This window comes from Octopus bimaculoides, chromosome 3 (genome assembly GCF_046866305.1).
Source record: "Octopus bimaculoides isolate indiv1 chromosome 3, ASM4686630v1, whole genome shotgun sequence".
Taxonomy (NCBI): Eukaryota; Metazoa; Mollusca; class Cephalopoda; order Octopoda; family Octopodidae; genus Octopus; species Octopus bimaculoides.
This window is the reverse complement of record NC_142930.1, coordinates 107,391,937-107,410,019: the sequence shown is the minus strand read 5'-3', so window position 1 is coordinate 107,410,019 and position 18,083 is coordinate 107,391,937. Positions and strand designations below refer to the sequence as shown.

The 18,083-nt window shown below is 32.9% G+C and overlaps 1 protein-coding gene across 14 annotated transcripts in view; it reads right to left on the bottom strand.

Moving 5' to 3' along the window:
- The window catches only part of LOC106882707 (MAP kinase-activating death domain protein), a 187,391-nt gene that overhangs the window by 68,560 nt on the left and 100,748 nt on the right, over positions 1-18,083 (bottom strand). For all 14 annotated transcript variants that reach the window (XR_016241168.1, XR_016241167.1, XR_016241169.1 and 11 more), the window contains 3 exons: positions 4,092-4,549; positions 1,646-1,802; positions 859-979 (listed from right to left, as the gene is read on the bottom strand). Coding sequence is in view for 11 of the 14 variants with exons in the window: in XM_089349432.1 (XP_089205558.1) it covers positions 859-979; positions 1,646-1,802; positions 4,092-4,549 (736 nt within the window). In the remaining 3 variants the exon portion in view is untranslated. The remainder of the gene's footprint in view (positions 1-858; positions 980-1,645; positions 1,803-4,091; positions 4,550-18,083) is intronic.

Sequence of the window (18,083 nt, the reverse complement as noted above, 5' to 3'; positions counted from 1 at the left end):
TGCCAGATATTTTGAGCATCTCTGCACTGATTCCTGATGGGCCGGGGGCTTTCCCTGTCTTCATACTCTTGATCACTTTATCTACCAAGGTACTGTCAATTAGGATAGCTGGTCCCTCTTTTGGGTCGACATGCGGCAGACTCTCTTCCTCCCATTCATTCTCTTTATTAAGCAACCTTTCATAGTGGCGTCTCCAAATCTCTCTCTTTGCAGCCTCGTTTAGTGCAAGTGAGCCATCATCCATGTGGACACATTTCTCTCCTACGACATCACGATTCTCTCTCACACAGTCTTGCAACACAAAATACTTCAAGTCTTTGGTCTTCACGGCGCAGAACATTGGCAAATATTTTCTTATCTGCTTCCCCTCTGGCTAAATAAATCTGTCTCCTAGCTTCCCTTCTGCTGATTGATATTAATGATGCAGTAGAATCAGGAATGAAAAGTGGCAGAAGCTCAAGAAATTGTTGTCTTTACAAACAACAAAAATGTTTCCTAACAACAGTCAGATGACAAACATTTGTCATGAATGTGAAGTATCATGGTAGTGAGGCATGAGAATAAAGTACTGACTATCAATGAAACTGAAGGGAATAAGTGAACTGAAGTCAGATTCAAACATAACTGAGTGGTTGAATCAGTAATGCTTTGCAATCTTCAGAAGTATTAACCATGACTGTCATATGAGGAAAACTGAGAGAGAAATAATCAAGAACTAGTAACAGTTGAATTAAAAGGAAAAAATCATCAAAGAAGATAAAGAGAATTTGCTAGAGCCAAATGTCACATAATTGATCTAGCCTAGAAGACAAATAAATAAAATGTGAATGGCAAGAGGAAGCAAAAGTAGCTACATACCTTTCCATCATTTCACCTGGTCCTTGATCCATCCCAATAATATCTCTTTCCTGGGCAACAGCATCTAAAAACATATCCTCCCAAAATTGCATTGAATCCCATAAACGACTGCGTTCTTTACCTACAAGATATCAGAATAGAAAAGTGATAGACTTGTATTCCATAAATTCATCATTGTAATTAAGCATATATGTGCCAAGGGATGACAAACTTGTTCTTGACAACTACAATGCAAGGATTGGAATTAATCATAGCCTGATGGATTAAGAAAAGTGAATTTGAACAGTTTCCAATTGCTCTAATTTTGGCAAAGCAGGACTTGATTATTCCCATACTTACACTTGATACCCATTGAGAAAGGAACCTAAATGTACATGAGATCTAAAAATTGGTATTTGACAGACTTTGTATTTGTGTGCTCTCATGATATGCAATATGCATACAAAGTGTATGCACTGAATGTTGCAGAATGCTCAACAGTCTATTATATGGTTAGAGCAAAGTTTGAATTTGTTAAACATAAGTGTTTTGGAGATGGCAGGAGTCTGAATTCCATTGATGTACCCCATCTCAAAGTAGAAGTTGTGTATGAACTGAAGGTAAAATTGGCCGGGTTTTGAAGATAAGACTTCTGAGGTTTATAGCAAATATACTAGGTTATAAGGAGTAAAGAAACCAGGACTGGTTTGATAATAGCATTAATTTGAAGCAAAACTCAAAGCCCCCCCCCCCACAAAGCACATTGTTTATTAAGCTCTTACAAATTAATCTTACAAGATAATCTTACCAATTAAACCTTCAAAAAGATATGTTTTCCCTGTCTCTGGACTAGGTAGTGGGGATGTATTAATCATCTTTCCATCATGATAACGAAATCCAGCACTTAAATTACTTTTGGTACTCCAGATACTTGATGATCGACTACGTCTGTGGTAGTTCACCATCTACAATAGCAGTACAAGCAATATCATCACACAATCAACAATAGAAACAAATGGAGAAAAGTAATACAATACATCCACCTAATTCACGAGAGCATATATAGTCAGTAGATACAAAACCAAAGGAGATGATGTATATTCTAAATGATCTATCTTAAAAAAGTTACTTACTGTATCATTCATTTAACATCTTGATTTTCTATAGCAGTGTCATTCGTTTATTCTAAGAATTTGAAGAAATACTGAATATACAATAAAGCTAATCTATAGTATTTAAATGCTTCTTCATTGGGGAAATTCTTTCCAATTAGAAAAGTTTTGCTTAGTAAAAATGAAACCGACATCTGTTGTGCAATTGAGTAATTTAACCATAGGCATAAGAGGCAACAGATGTGGTGTGCAAGAGAGATGAATGTGCTGGTATGGCCATGTGATGCGTATGGATGAGGACAGCTGTGTAAGCAAGTGCCAATCCCTAACTGTGGAGGGAACTTGTGGTAGAGGTAGACCCAGGAAGACATGGGATGAGGTGGTGAAGCATAATCTCCAAACTTTGGGTCTCACAGAGAAAATGACTAGTGACCAAGACCTTTGGTGATATGCTGTGCTTGAGAAGACCCATCAAGCCAAGTGAAATCGCAGTCATGGCTGATGCTGGTGTCACATAACTGGTACCTGTGCAGGTGGAATGTAAAAAGCACCTTTCAAGCAATGAGCCTCGGTGGTTGAGCTCCTTTTGAATGTTGGGCCTCACAGAGGGAATGACCAAGACCTTTGACATTATGTTGTGCTTGAGAAGAAGAACCATCAAGCCAAGTAAAACTGCAGTTGTGGCAGATACCGGCGTCATGCAATAGTCACCTGTGCCAGCGGCACATAGAAGCACCCATTACACTCTCAGAGTGGTTGGCATTAGGAAGGACATCCAGCCATAGAAACCACGCCAAAATAGACAGGAGTCTGGTGCAGCCTTCCAGCTTGCCAGCCCTGGTCAAACCGTTCAATCCATGCCAGCATAGACAACGGACGTTAAATGATGATGATAATAACCAGGTCTCACCTCTGCTCAAAAGCAAAAGGCTGTTTAGTCAGAAATTATGATGAACGGATTTATATTTTTAATTCCTGTATCAGAAAGAAGCCTGACATTCCTATAATTATTATAATACTTTTGTTTTCTATCATTCACAAATCACATCATTTTCTTTCTCCTACTGTCTTACATCCAGTACAATAGTTCACATAGTTACTTTATTTTGGGGGGTGGGGAGTGATATAGAAGCTATCATTTAATATTCAGTGTAAATCCACTTAAAGTTAAGTATTCTGTATTGTATTTTTTTAAACTTATAGTTTATAGATACTCTGAAAAAATTAACTTTACCTACATTCTCTACTATAAATATCATCCATGTGCTGTACCAATGAGAGATAAAGATATTGAAACATTACATAATATTTAATATTGAAACATATTATTTAATATAAATATGTAATATTTAACTTTAAACCTTCGCTCTAAGTTTCATACAAATAAAAGGAAAAATATCTTCAGCTGGAATTAGACTTTCCTATGCTTTATATTGAACATCTCTAAAGAAACAGTGAATTAACATACAAAGTATATGGGAGATCAAACTAAAAAAACAGTTATAATTGATTTTAACGAGCTGATACATAAATAAACTATACTAAAAGAATAAATATGGTGTCTGTGATGGACCTATTACAATAAAATCTGTGCAGAATTAGAATTTAGGAAATTTTACATGAGAAAATAAAACTTTTTTGGCAAGAAACTTTACCCTGTCTACATTTTTCCTACTGTTATCAACTAGCAGAAATTTAAGTTGAATGTTAACTATATCAACTACATTAGTAGTCTCGGAAGGCCTAGAAGCTATGAAGACTGGAACTCTTCATTGTTTAAAATATATAGCAAACAATGAATATAGTAGTTTTTGTAGCATAAACTCATTTTTACTTATGATAATGTAGAAGTGGAATCTCTTATTAGACAATAAAAATAGGCAGTCCTAAACTATAAATGGTTGTTATATGCTATATTATCAGAAGTTCAACAATTTAACCTCAATCTTTGAGCTTGAAATGGTGAATAATATCAGAAACCTAAACTATGACTAAACATTAGGCAAAGGAAAGACCTTTTTCAACTTCAAAATAAATACTTATCCACAGTAAATGGCATCAATTTTAAATTATTTGTTGTAAACAAGATATTTTTGTTATATTTTTCTAAGAAATTAAAAAACAACAAAAATCCCAACTTACCCCAGAAAGTTCCATCTCACTATCTGACACAGTATTCCTGACCAAATGATGGCTAACCTTTGGTTTCTGGCGCCGTTCCTCCTCAGGTTGATTATCAGAGCTACTGCTTACTAATGTGCTGCCATCAGAGACTTCTGAATCAATGCTGTTAACCTTATTTTTCTTCCGAGCTTTAAGTAACTCTTTATTGCGTACAAGATCATGAAGAATATCACTTTCAGTATCTGCAGACTGTTTATCTGGTTCAGCACCAGTCACAACAATGTCACAAGATTTGACATTCTCAGAAGCAGAGTCAGTTGTATTTGTTTGATCAGCACTGTGACTTTTATCACTTTCTGATTGTTCTTCAGCTTCTCCAGCATCAGTATCTCGATAGGCATCTTCACTTGTAGTTTCACCAACTGATGCAATTTCAATGTTTTCAAATTCTTCTCCATTGATAATGACGGGAGAACCTATTGAATTCAATAAAAACTATTTATATTCAAAAGCAGAGATGTTATTATAAAGCATGGCAATTAAATTCAGAGAAGACTGTCACTATTGCAAAAAACACTGGTTGCAAATGTGGTTGCTCTTTAAATGAAATAAGATTCTTAAAAGTTACATAATAAATGTTAGTGATAACAAAAACAAAAAAAGTAATTCTACATACTTCCACTATTCATTAAAAATTGAGAAAACATGGTTGATACTTTCTACTCAAACATATGTTACATTTACTTTCCTCACAAATATAACATCCATTCTAAATGAGAAGGGCTGAAGTGCTAATTTAAAATTTAAATTGTTGGTACTTATTTTTAATTATCTAAAAGAACACCTTTATTAACCAAGATGCATTGAACAAAATACAATATCTCACCAACTTCACTGAATCTTCAAATAAAACTATTTTAGCATCATTCAAAGAAATTCACTGTTGCTTAGGAAATACTGAATTTTAGATGTCTTTGCTCAAGGAATGGTATAAGAGTTAAAATATAAAATTTTAGCAAGAAAATATAATAACAATGCAAACTAGTTGAACAAATCAAATAATTCCTATTTTAATTTTCTTCTACATTTTAACTTCTATGGAAAGAATATACAAAAGTTTTTGCTGATTATAAACAGATGCCCTGATTGCAGACATTCCTTATTTTGCAAAAATTTCCGTGAATACATTACAGGAATGTGATAAAAAAAATTTGGTAATTAAATTGATGCAATTAATAAACAAAAGAATAACTACAATCCAAGCATGTTTTTTTTATTTAGTGAAGAACTCTTCTAAAATATGATAATAAGCAGACGATCTTAATAAGAAGTATCAAATTTTTTATTTTACATGTAAAAGCAACATGAAAACAGAGAAGGTGTTTCTATAAACTAAACAAAAGAAATTATTTTCATAAAGATATTAACATTTAAATTTTGTAAGTCTTGAGATTTGACAAGTTATCTTTAGAAATTTCATTGAATATTTGGAAAGCAAGCAAGCCTAACTTTGCCATACAAACCTCCATTTAAGAAAGAGAAAAGAGTTAAAGAAACAAGAGTTACTAAATAATAAAAATTTGGTAGAAATAAAAAAAATATCTTGAAATTAAGACATTTTATTTGTTAAGATTTTAATGTAATGCATAATATTTAATTTTCTGACTAGGCAAAAATTTGGTGCTAACTACAAGGAGAACGCTTTAACAAGGTTACTTAGCTGAATCAGCAAAAATGACTTGTCGCAGTTGAGTTGAAAAATACTCTTAACATTTTAGACACTTACACATGCATAATTCAACACACATACATGTAAAGATTAGCAGTCCAATCACTCAGCTGGTTGGCAAAAATCATAGAGCAGTTAACCAAAAACTTTTAATTTTGACACTACCTTCCAAATTAAAGTATTCAATCAACTTTGCATTTTACTACTTCAAGGTTAGTAAAGTTAAATATTGACAATATATGATTGTTATATATCTATATACCCTTATCTACAAAATCTTATCTTATATTTTGTGAAAAGACATCAATAGCTAAAATTAATGTTCTAGCAAACCAAAGAAAAAACCATAAAAACCTCAGTAAGTATTTAGGATTGAATTCTCTTTTCCTTTTCATGACGGATAAAATGTTTTGCAAGAGGCAATGTAAAAATATAAATAGACTGATATTTCTAAAATACTTTCATAAGCATCAGTACTGATAATGTGAATTAAAACAGAAAAATTATAGGCTGAAATGAATTTGAAACATAAAATAATCAAGTGAAATGGTGGAAATTTCTAACTGAGACAGAGGACAAAATACTAATTCTTTACATACAGAATGAGCTAAAGCTGGGAAATTTTAAAAAGAGGAAATTTGGCAGAAATATATATTGGCTTCAGGTGAATTAAACAAGAAATGAAAGCAACAATGCTAAATCCCAGACTGGCCAAAAATAAATGTAAAAAATAATAAAAATGTTCTTTCATTATAGAGAAAAGAAATGCAAAGAACATTGTTTCTAATTGACAACAACATAACAGTAACAGCTATATGAACTATGCCATTTTTAAGAAGTTCCTGAATCACAAACGTCTCGCAAATAAAAGAAGAGTAAACTATCTACACTAAGTCACATAGATTTATGTTCAAAGGAAAAAAGGATAGAAACAAATAAAAAAACAACAGAAAACACCATAATAATAAGCTATAAAGTGCTTATGAAATATTGAATGGATTGAAACTAAAATAAAAGCACAAGAAAATAATCTAAAAATTGGTTTTAGTTAATAAATAGATAAAAACATTAGAAAACAATTTTAAATCAGTTAAAAACATTATTATCAATCTAATTCATATTGTAATTAAAAATTTATAACAAAGAAATTTAAAAATAGAAATGAACAAATAAAATATTTAGCTGGATAACTATTAAAACTTTGTCATAGAAAATTGGATTGGATTGATGGAATTGTTTGTGACACATTAGTAGTAATAATGTCTTAATTCATTTCAGTCTTCCCTTTAACTCTTTAACTGTATGAAGGGGTTTGTAAATTAAAAACAAATTTATTTTGCTAGAACATGAAGATGAGTAAGAGGTGCCAACTACATCAACCAATTGAATGAGCTGGATATGTTATGTGGATTTTTAACAATCAATAAATGATAATGGAGTTAGTTATCAAAATATCAATCAATGCTATAGGGATAATTAAAAAAATGTAAAGATGAGTGATGATGTAAAATCAGAAAATGAAAGTTCATGGTGCTCAGGAGAGTTGCAAGCTAAGAAAAAGGAAAGTGACAGAATGGGCCAAAGAAAAAATGCTTTCTAGAACTAGCTAAGATTACTATAAATATAATTTGATTCACTTGATAAATAAATTTAAGATCGAAATAACTAAGAAACAAAAAGAAATTTTAAATAATGTAAGACATATGTGATAGATAATAAAAGAAAAATATAAATCACATCATGTAAAACAGTAAAATATCAGAACTTTAGAAAATTACAGTTTGTCATTGTTTCTACTTTTATAAACACTTTTCTGAATAAAAATTAAACTTAACAAAATAGAGATAATCTTTAGTTTAATAATTTAAATCAATTGTTTGTTAAGTAAAATGAACAGTAATATTGATAAATTGAAGTTACATTAAAAAATATCTTTAGTAGAATCAAATTTTAATGATTAATACATGATTAGAATTGACAAATTTGATTGTTAATTGATTAATGTGTATGTGTATATCAACAAATTTCACAATATAGCTATATCAAATATAACTCACCAAAGCAATAGAAGGCAAAATGTTTGCACATTAAAACTGATACTAATACAGTGTGCATAAAATACATTACAGAAATTTAACAACACAGATATAAAACAACAATAATTCAGTCTTTGGAACACACAACCAAGTGATGAAGCAAATGACCATGCAAAAACTATGCAAGTAAAAAGTGAGAGAGTTTTAACAAGCCATTGCTAAACATTGCTTATTTTGTTTTCATAATATTAATCCCAAGAGCAGATTACAATACATTTTACACTAAACTAACGTTAAAATATTTTTCTCAAGTTATATTTAAAACAATTATATTTTACTTTGGTCCGGCAGAGAATATTTATAGAATAATCTCTAGTGTTATATGTCTTTGTTCAATGAAACAAATAGAGTGAAAAAGTGAAGTTGTGAAGTATGAGAAACAATGACTGAATACTAGAAAAGAAAAGCATTCATTTCACACACATTCTTACTATCAGTTAATCTCTTCATATAAACTAAGGGTAATCAAGTAAATAACGTTTAAATGTAATAAAATATTGGAATTGAATTAACAATACTCTTTTGCATTAGTAAGAAAGGCATCAGATGAAGAATCTCTCTATCTTTTTTAAATAAGAGAATGGCGTAGATAAGTAGAAGGCTAGTTGGTATGTTAAAACAAGACCTTCTCCCTAAAAAATTTATTTATGGAAAAAGGGTAGTAAAACCAGAATGATAACATTAGATAAGTTATTAATTAACATTTTGCATTGAGTTTTAAATTATTTTCTTTCTGTAAAACAATGTTTCCAGTACAGTTTCTGTCCATTCCTATACATCATGGAAGAAAATTACTTTTTATTTCTTCTGCCTAGAAAAATAATTCTCCACTTGTAACTTCTACATTTATTACTGTTGGATACTGGTTATCTTTGATCCTACCATTTGGTTTGTTATTATGTAGCCTCAGATCAGCTCTAACCAAGGAGACCTATGACAAAAAAATATTTCACCTGTGACCATTCCGTTTTAATTTCATTTTTGTCAGTATATCTAAGACTACACTACCCAATGTGTTTTTTAAAACAATGGCAGTGTGATTTGAGGGAGATTTAGATACTATTTCTAGCATGTCAGACACAATTAAGCAACATGAATGAGGTATAAACAAATCATAGTAGACCATGTTCAACTAAGAATCCATCAATCATAGATGAGATGCATATGTATATATGCAATACTACGACTACAACTACAACACACATAGAATGTAATGGTTGATAATTTTAGATAATCTGTTAATATTCTTTAAGTCATTCCAAAATGCCCTAATAACAATACAATCTAGAAGCATATTCTTTAAGTCTATATTATTGTCTCCTACAATTCTCATTCAAATAGCTAGCATTAATTATATTTTATGATGAATTAACTCAGGTTTAGGAATATTTATAGTGGCTGGACTTACAAAAAAGGGAAAAATCTCTAATTTAGGTACAAAGTTAAGTATTGGTAAATTATGCTCATAAATTACTCCATCAAAATGTTTTGCTATCAATAATAACCACAGAAACAATACCAATATTGATAAGGATGAAGCAAATGACAAACGATGATCAACAAAATGCTATAAGCAGAATAACGATAAAAGCAGAACAGACTACAATGTTCATGCCAGAAAGGCCATTTAAAACAGCTTTTAGTAAAAGGAACAGAGTAATTCAAATTATTTATTAGAGATATGGCAAATAAAAAATGTATTTAAAAAAAGTATATTAAAGGGGAAAATAACATATATTGAAGCATGAGGAATAGCTACTGTGGCAAAAAGTATATATTGGTTAGGAGACTTAATGAAAATATTAAGGTATCAGCATACAAAAGTAATATCAATGTCTTTGTGCCTAACAATTTGGTCTAGTTATGTTTTCTGAAACTTATGTTGTAATGTTTGAGGAGATAATGAGAAGTTAAGCTTCAAGAAAAAGTATTCAAGTATAGATATATTTAGGCATTTCTCAAGTACTGCTAGATACAGCTTGAGCACTCACAGGTTATAATTCATTACAACTAACAATTATTTAATTTAATTGATGTTATACTTAAATGAGTGTATAAGGTATAAAATCCCAAAATATCAGGCAATACTAAAGAAATTTGCTTCTTTCACATAATAAAATGCTATTGTGTATATACATGTTTAGGGGAAAATAGAATAATTTGGAAAACCAAGAACTAAATAGATGACAAAAATATGTTGAGTGTATTTTCATTTCCAAAAGATTTGTACAGAAGCCAAAAAAAGCAGAACATAGCAAGAGAAAAGACAATTAAGTGGAAAGAGAATATATGAAGGATTAGATGGATGGGCATATAATAATGGTGAGTTAACATAACTAATTACTGCAGTGCTATTTCAGAAACAATAGCTCTTTAAAAGGATATATTCGTAGAAGCATACATACATATACACTTCCATCTTTTCATGTAATACATACATACATACACACACATATGCAAATAAATCTGCATATAGCGATTTATGTAAAGAGAAGCAAATGAAATAGGAGGCAAGCATTAACTGCAGTAAATTATGGCCAACAGTAGCAGTAGCATGCAGCATGCACATGGCATACATTACATTTGGCAGAGAAGAGAATTCTGAGGCAGTACATGACTGAACAAATGCCAACACAGGTGGTGCCAGCAAGGCTAAATAACACACACAAACACAAAACAGACAATTGGCAAAAATAGAGATGGAACAAAACTGAACATAATGTCCCTTCCCTAATCACAAATTGTTTTGTCTCTGCTCTACTTTCAACTGTCGGCCAACAAAAAATAAGGTAAACAGCAGCTAAAGCTATTGTCAAGAAAAACTTTAAATGAGTAGTAGAGAAAAGAAATCCCTAAAGTCTTATGAAATTCAGATAGAAAGCATAACAAATTCTACCTAGACATAATGATTTATCAAATCTATAAGAATGATGTTTTTGCTCACAATGTGTTCAATTTCCATGATTATTTTCCAGCAATCATACTGCCTTCCATTCATTAAGATTTTAAGTTTGAGTTTATTGAAAGAAGAGTGTAAATGTGAACCAAAGTGGGAACAGAATAATCAGGGAGGGAAATTATGAAAATTTTTGTATGAAAGATTTGATAAATACTTCTCTATCTTTCATCTAGCAAGTAAACACCATAGTTTCATCATGAATTAAGAATTAGATGATTGAATAATATCACTTCTTATGATACAATCTATGTAATTAATTGAAAGAGTATTAACATGTGAAAATACTCTTTTATATGTTCACAATAAACTATCTTCTCAAAACTACATTTAGATATTGTTTTTACTATTAATGAACTAAATGAAATATTAGATGTTCAAAATCCTTGTCCAACTATACAAGATATACATAGAATAATTTCACATTTAAGAAACAACACAATTAAATAATCACATATTCTCATCAACTAAAATTGATGAAATATTTCAATTTGATTTCTTGTGTATTTTATAGAGAAAATTCAAACAGACATCTGTTTAACCAGTGTTATAGTTTAACCAATGAAGTACATTGTACTAATGTGGAAAATTCCTAGCATAAAAATTTTATGAAGATCATATGTATGTATGATGATATTTGTCAAAGACACATGATAATTATTTAAAGGAAACTGATTGTCTGACTTAGTCTAAGAGTCTAATGAATCTTATTTTTTTAAAGCTTAAAAAAAAAGTGATTACCAAAGGAAGCATTGAATTCAGCAGTGTAAGATCCAGAAATTAGTATTGCAAATAAACTAATCTAAATCTATCCAATTATAAAGGAATATAATACAATGAGCAAACACTAAAATTGTTAAGTTAAAAGGAACAATTGAGAAAGTATAATTTATATTAATAAACCTAAGAAGGTTTGTTAAAAAGAAAATATAGTAGTGCAAATATACATTATATAAATATATATATATGCACAAACATATGAGCATGTATGTGAGAAGATGGGTATTTGTACATATATATATATATATATATATATACATATACAAAACAAGAGATTGTTTTAATTTAATTTGTGGTAAAAAAAAAAAATATGTATGCTTCACTATATCTGATTGTCATACATAAGGAGAAGAGGATAATATATCTGAATCTACAGGTAGGATGAAACCAACTATATTGTCAAATATACACGTCAAGGATTTGAGAGAAAATATTCTTCCCAATCAACTGAGGTGTACACAAGGCGTTGTGTCAATTATGAAAACCTTTTACTGATATTTTGTAGAAATAGATCCACTTTATTTCACATATGGCAAGTGTACGTGCGCACACACACATTCCTACATCATCATTATTAACTTTCATACTTTATGCTGGCATGTGTTGGATGGTTTCATAAGATCCAACAATTCAGAGGATTGTGTTGTTCTCTTTTGTATTGGTTTCTATGGTTGGATGCTCTTCTTAATTCCAATTATTTTACAGAGTGTACTGGATACTTTTTTTTATGGCACTAGCACTAGGGAGGTCATCAAGTAACTTGCAAAATAAGAACCTTATCAGAAATGGGGTGAAGATTTGAAGTAGTTGGCTTTGTGCCAGGTGTTGAGGGCTAAATTATGATAGGGAGATAAGAATAGACATCTTGTCATATTCCTCTTCTTCAAACTGATCCATATTTAATGAATGGCACTTCTCTATACAGCTGTTTTAATCTATAGCAATCACACTTCCATACAAGTGCAGACTTCTTTTTTGTACAAAACATTTCATTCCTCTACTGTGTAGTTTTTCTCTTAACACATTTGCACTATGACAATCATGCACACTTACATCCAATGGAGCATGCTTGCTTCATTTCTTTCCAGTCTTCTCAAGTCCTCAGCGTTCAAGGCTCATGTCTCACTACCATACAACATCACAGTTCTAACATAGTGCAGTACATTTTGTCCTACACTGTAAGGAAAAAACTTTTTTTCGCCAGCAGTCACACAAGCTTCCTGAACTTTTTCAAGCTTGCTCTTATCCTGGCTGCGATACTTTTGGTGCAATCACCTCCCTTGCTAATTATGACTCCTACATAACAAAAGCTACAGACTACCACTAGTGAGCCATCTGGACATTTAAGAGAATCTTTTTCTTGTGTGTTCATAGTATATACTGCTCTAGTGCATCTGTCACATATGTAACTTACTTTCTCTATTTGCCTGACTGTGATTCCACTTCTTGTGTCCATAGCTTACATTAGGTACAACATATAGAGTTTATACCTATTTTTTTCCTGCATATCAAGTAAGACTATAGCCTGAAGATAACAGGGTCCTGTCTTGAGATTCTAATTCTGATAAAGGTTATATTTGTTAAAACGTTAAAAGTTTATGGAAGTTTTGATGCTTGTACATGTGTATGTGTGAATAATCCAACTCATGCCAGAATGGAATATAGATGATAAATGATGATGATGATTATATATATAAATTCATATACACACACATATATACATACTTATACACACATATACATATATATACACACACTATATACATATATGTATACTTATATACATATAAAATATGTGTGTGTATGTGCGTGCGTGCGTGTATATATATATATATATATATATATATATATATATATATATATATATATAAATAAAAAATATAAAAACTTAATGGCCTACAATCTGTTTCATGAACAGCCAAGGATGAGATTTGGAGTAGTGTAACAACTTTTTATATAAACATATCAATCTGCTCCATCCAAAATATCAAATAAAGTCTACACTATGTAAAATACATTTTTATATAATTAACAACTTTTACATTATATATATATATATACCAAATCAAAATTCAAAGAGCAACCCAAAGCATCTCATACAACTCATGAGCCTAGTTCTGGGTGTATGAGCACTGCTTGTCAACCAGAGGAAGATTAGGGCCAGAGGCAAACTACTATGTCCAGGAACATTGCTTAACTTGCTCAATGTACAAGAAGAATAGATGAATCTGAAAGTTGCGAGAGCATTGAATAAAAACCATGGCTGAATTTGCCACCAATAACAGTTCTTAGATGGACCAGTTGGACAAGGGCTGGACAACATTCTGAAGAGTGATGCTTCCAGGAAGCTAAGAACCATGGTGCAAGTGGTATACCAGGCATACCAAGATACATCTTTAGAATGAAGGAAGGAAAAGCAAACAAGCAGAATGGTTTTGGTGGAGGCAATACCAGATTACAGAACTGAATGAAGAACTAAGTCAGCTGAAGAAAAGGTGGAAAGAAGTAGATGACAAAAGAAAAGTGGTTTTAAACCAGCTTAGCTTGGAGCTATGAAGAAACCTGTTCCAGGGTACAGAGCAGTCACTCTGGAAATGAAGAGAGAGAGACAGGGGAGTGAGAGAGAGAGAGAGCAATGAAAGGCTTTTTTTGGAAACCTCTTCCAGCTCACTGCTGACCTCCACACCAAACCGAAAAGCAAGATGTTAATACGTTCCAGAGCAGAGATGCAGCAGTATATGATGACCTCAGAAAAGATATTCTGTTGGGAGATTGTCCCTTTCTACTGCACAACCCTATCAATATGGCAGACTTTACTTTCAATGAAGTGAGGTTGGCAGTGGCAAAAGTTCAGGCAGGTTCTGTTCCAGGGCCATGCAGCACCACTTAGAGAATTTACAAAAGCTGCTGCTGAAGGAGCAGGAACCCTGGCTCTGGACATATGATAAGAACTGAAGATGAAGTTCACTGTGGGAAATTTCACCACTAAACGGTAGAAACAGGAAAAGCATGTCATAGTAGGGTGTACAATTTCTATGGTCTTATTCATGGTCGCCATGAACATACTGTTAGAGGTGGGAAGGAAACAATCAAGATGGTCCAAAAACACAAGGTATCCAATTTGCATGGCCATGGTCGACATGATGGTCATGATACTATCAACAGAAGAGTCACAGCAAATATTGAGTTTGCTGGAAAACATGGCAACATGATCATACATGAAGTTTAATCCAGGAGAATTTTGGAGTCTGTTGTATTCTCAAAGGACAGTTGACAAATGACATCTTCAGCATTCAGGGGTTTGAGATTCCAATAATCCAAGAAAAAGCAGTTTAATACCTTGGAGAAAATTACACCGAAGACACGAGGAGCTAGTTAGACAACTGGTTGAAAGCAGTTGATAAAAGCAAACTACTTAGATGGTTCCAATATGGCATCATACTCAGCTGCAGTGACCAATTTTGCTTCATGACATTGCCATGACTGAGATAGAGGAAATGAAGAGGCTGTGAAATAAATTCATGTGAATTAGCGCTCTCCCTACTTTTAGCCCAGTCAGTCTGTCCCTCTAAGCTCTTCTTTCCAAGTTCATCAGTGGTAGAGGAATTCAAAGTCACGAAGGCAAGAATAATCAGCTCATTGCTCATATATGAGGATGAAAGAGTCAAACATGTTAAGAAGACAGCAAAAAGTGGAAGCCTGTGGAAGTTGTGAAGGAAGCAAGAACATGCTGGAAACACCAAGTGATGGTTGGAGTAGTCTGTCAGAGATGGTTATGACCTGACAACTAGAGTTGCATGAGATGAAAAAACACCATTGCCAGGTGCAAAAGAAAGTTCATAGTGCAAAGGATCTGTGACTCAACAAAGAGAATCGCTGGATGAAAAGAATAGGGCTTTACATCATGGAGAATGAATACATCAAGACCAAGTAATTGAGCAACCACTTTCCTGGAAGGAACTCTGGAGCAGTGACCAGAGAAGACTATCCTTCCTTCTTTGTATCATCAATGCCATCAACCTCAAATATGCTAAAAATATGAATCAAAGAAGAAAATTCATCCTACAAGTAATGTTGAGCAATTCTTGCACCCATTTTGGCTGGATACTGATACAAGAGGAAGCATGACAAAGTTCTTACATAAATAGCCAAGTGGACAGAACTGCAAAGGTTTAAGGTTAACAAACACTAGCCACCACCACCCAAGGGTATCAGATTCTTGAAGAAAGGTGACAAGATTCCTAAGGTGAAAGCAGCAGTAGGGTATCTGCTTTCTATTTTGCCTCAGATTGAGAGGTCCAAATGAACATGAATTGCAGACTTGTCTTCCTAGAGGAGATAGTAACAATATCACTACAATCAGACATGCTCCTGCTCTCGAGGAACAATCATTGTAGTCAAACTTATAGTGATCTGAGAGAACATAGTTGATATTTTTCACCAGCTAAAAATCAAATACCAGGACTTGGTTGATGAGGCCCTTGTCAAGAGGAGGCATGTGGCTATATTCCCTACTGAAATCAGCTGCCATGGCTTTCCAGGCAGATCAGTGTACTACTTCCTACAAAACATTAGTTTGAAACCTAAACAACTGCAGAAAGCCAAAACCAACTCAAGGTAGCTATAGTTGACAAGAGACTGTAAGTGGAATCCTTCCACAGGTGAAAACTAGTTTAAGCCTTGCTGCCCTACACAAGCAAAGTGTAGGCTAAGGATTGAAATGCTTGTGCACCCCCCGATGCTTGTTGATGACATAGAAGAGTTTCCATCCTTGTAATGAATTTAGAAGAGCTTGCAAAAACCTCTGAGTAGCTCTTGCATTTTATGCATGGGGAAAAGCATCTCTGATGTTTATTTCACTTCATATATGTACTCTTTACTTGTTTAATTGTTAGTCATTACATTGCAGTTATATTGGGTAACTACCTTATAGGGTTAGTCACACAAATTTATCCCTGTGCTTATTTTGAAATCTGATACATATTCTAATGCTCTCTTTTGCTGAACTACAAGCTTATGGAGATGTAAACAAACCTACACAGATTATCATGTGGTGAAGGGACAAACACAAACCAAAAGACACACACACATGTATATAGATACATAGGATGGCTTCCACATGGTTTCAATTGGTTGACATTTCTCACAAAGTATCTGATGATGTAGGGCAAAAGAAAACACCTGACAAAGGTTCATTAGAGTGGAACTGAACCTGGAAATATGTGGTTGCAAAATAAACTTCTTAACCACACAATCATGCTTGAGTTTCTCTCTCACTCACTCTATCTTTATATATATATATATATATATATATATGTAAATGTATGTATACACACACATGTACAAATAAGTACAGGAGTGGCTACATAGTGAGAAGTTTTCTGCCTAACCATATGGTGCTGGGTGCAGTCCCATTTCCTGGCACCTTGGGTGTCTTCTACTATAGCTCTGGGTCAACCAAAATCGTGCGAGGGAATTCGGTAGACAGAAACTGAAAGGAACTCATTGTATATATATATGTGTGTGTGTTTGTGTCCCTTGTCTTGGCATCACATGATGCATATAAATGTATCTCCTTGTTTTGGCATCACATGATAGTTGTGAAATGACTGTCATACAAGTATCATTCATTTCAAATATCCTGCAAGAGCATGCCTGGCCTTGGGGAAATATTTCCTTGCTTGGAAACAGATGAGGGTTGGCGAAAGGAAGGGTGTCTGATCATAGAAAATCTACTTCAATTTCCTCCATCTAACCCATGAAAACATGGAAAAGTGGACATTAAAATCATGACAACAAACACACATACACACAGAGAGTCATCATCATCATTTCTTAATGTCTATCTTTCAAGCTGGCATGGATAGGTAGGTTTAATCTGATTGGCTGGAAGACTGTGTCATTTTCCAATGTCTGCTTTAGCATGATTTCAGCAGCTATACACCAGCCATTTTACACTAGCATGTAGCTTACAAAACTATGATCCCTACTGACTGAGTGAGGCTCAAGTGGAGAAGTGAGCAGCTTTATGAGATGAAAAGCTAGAGTATGAAGGAAGGTGTTGGAACAAAGTTTTGCTGTTGAGGAGATAGATGGTTGCTCAGATCATACAACAATGGATAGGGATATATAGCATTCATAGATATAATTTTTGTCATATTTCTGCCATGCTTGCATAGGAGAACAGATTTTCTTCAGCACATGCTGCCAATTGTTACTGTGTGTGTGTGTATGTATATATACACACCTATACACATACACACGTGTATATATATACTTATACATACACACAAACATCACATATATACATATACAAATACACACACATCCATTCAAACAATATGCATAATATGTACTGTATAGGTCCATGTAGCTATTACAATTTGGGGAATTTAAGGTAATGTATGTATGTGCATAGCATATTCTATTTTCTATCTTGAAATTAAAAA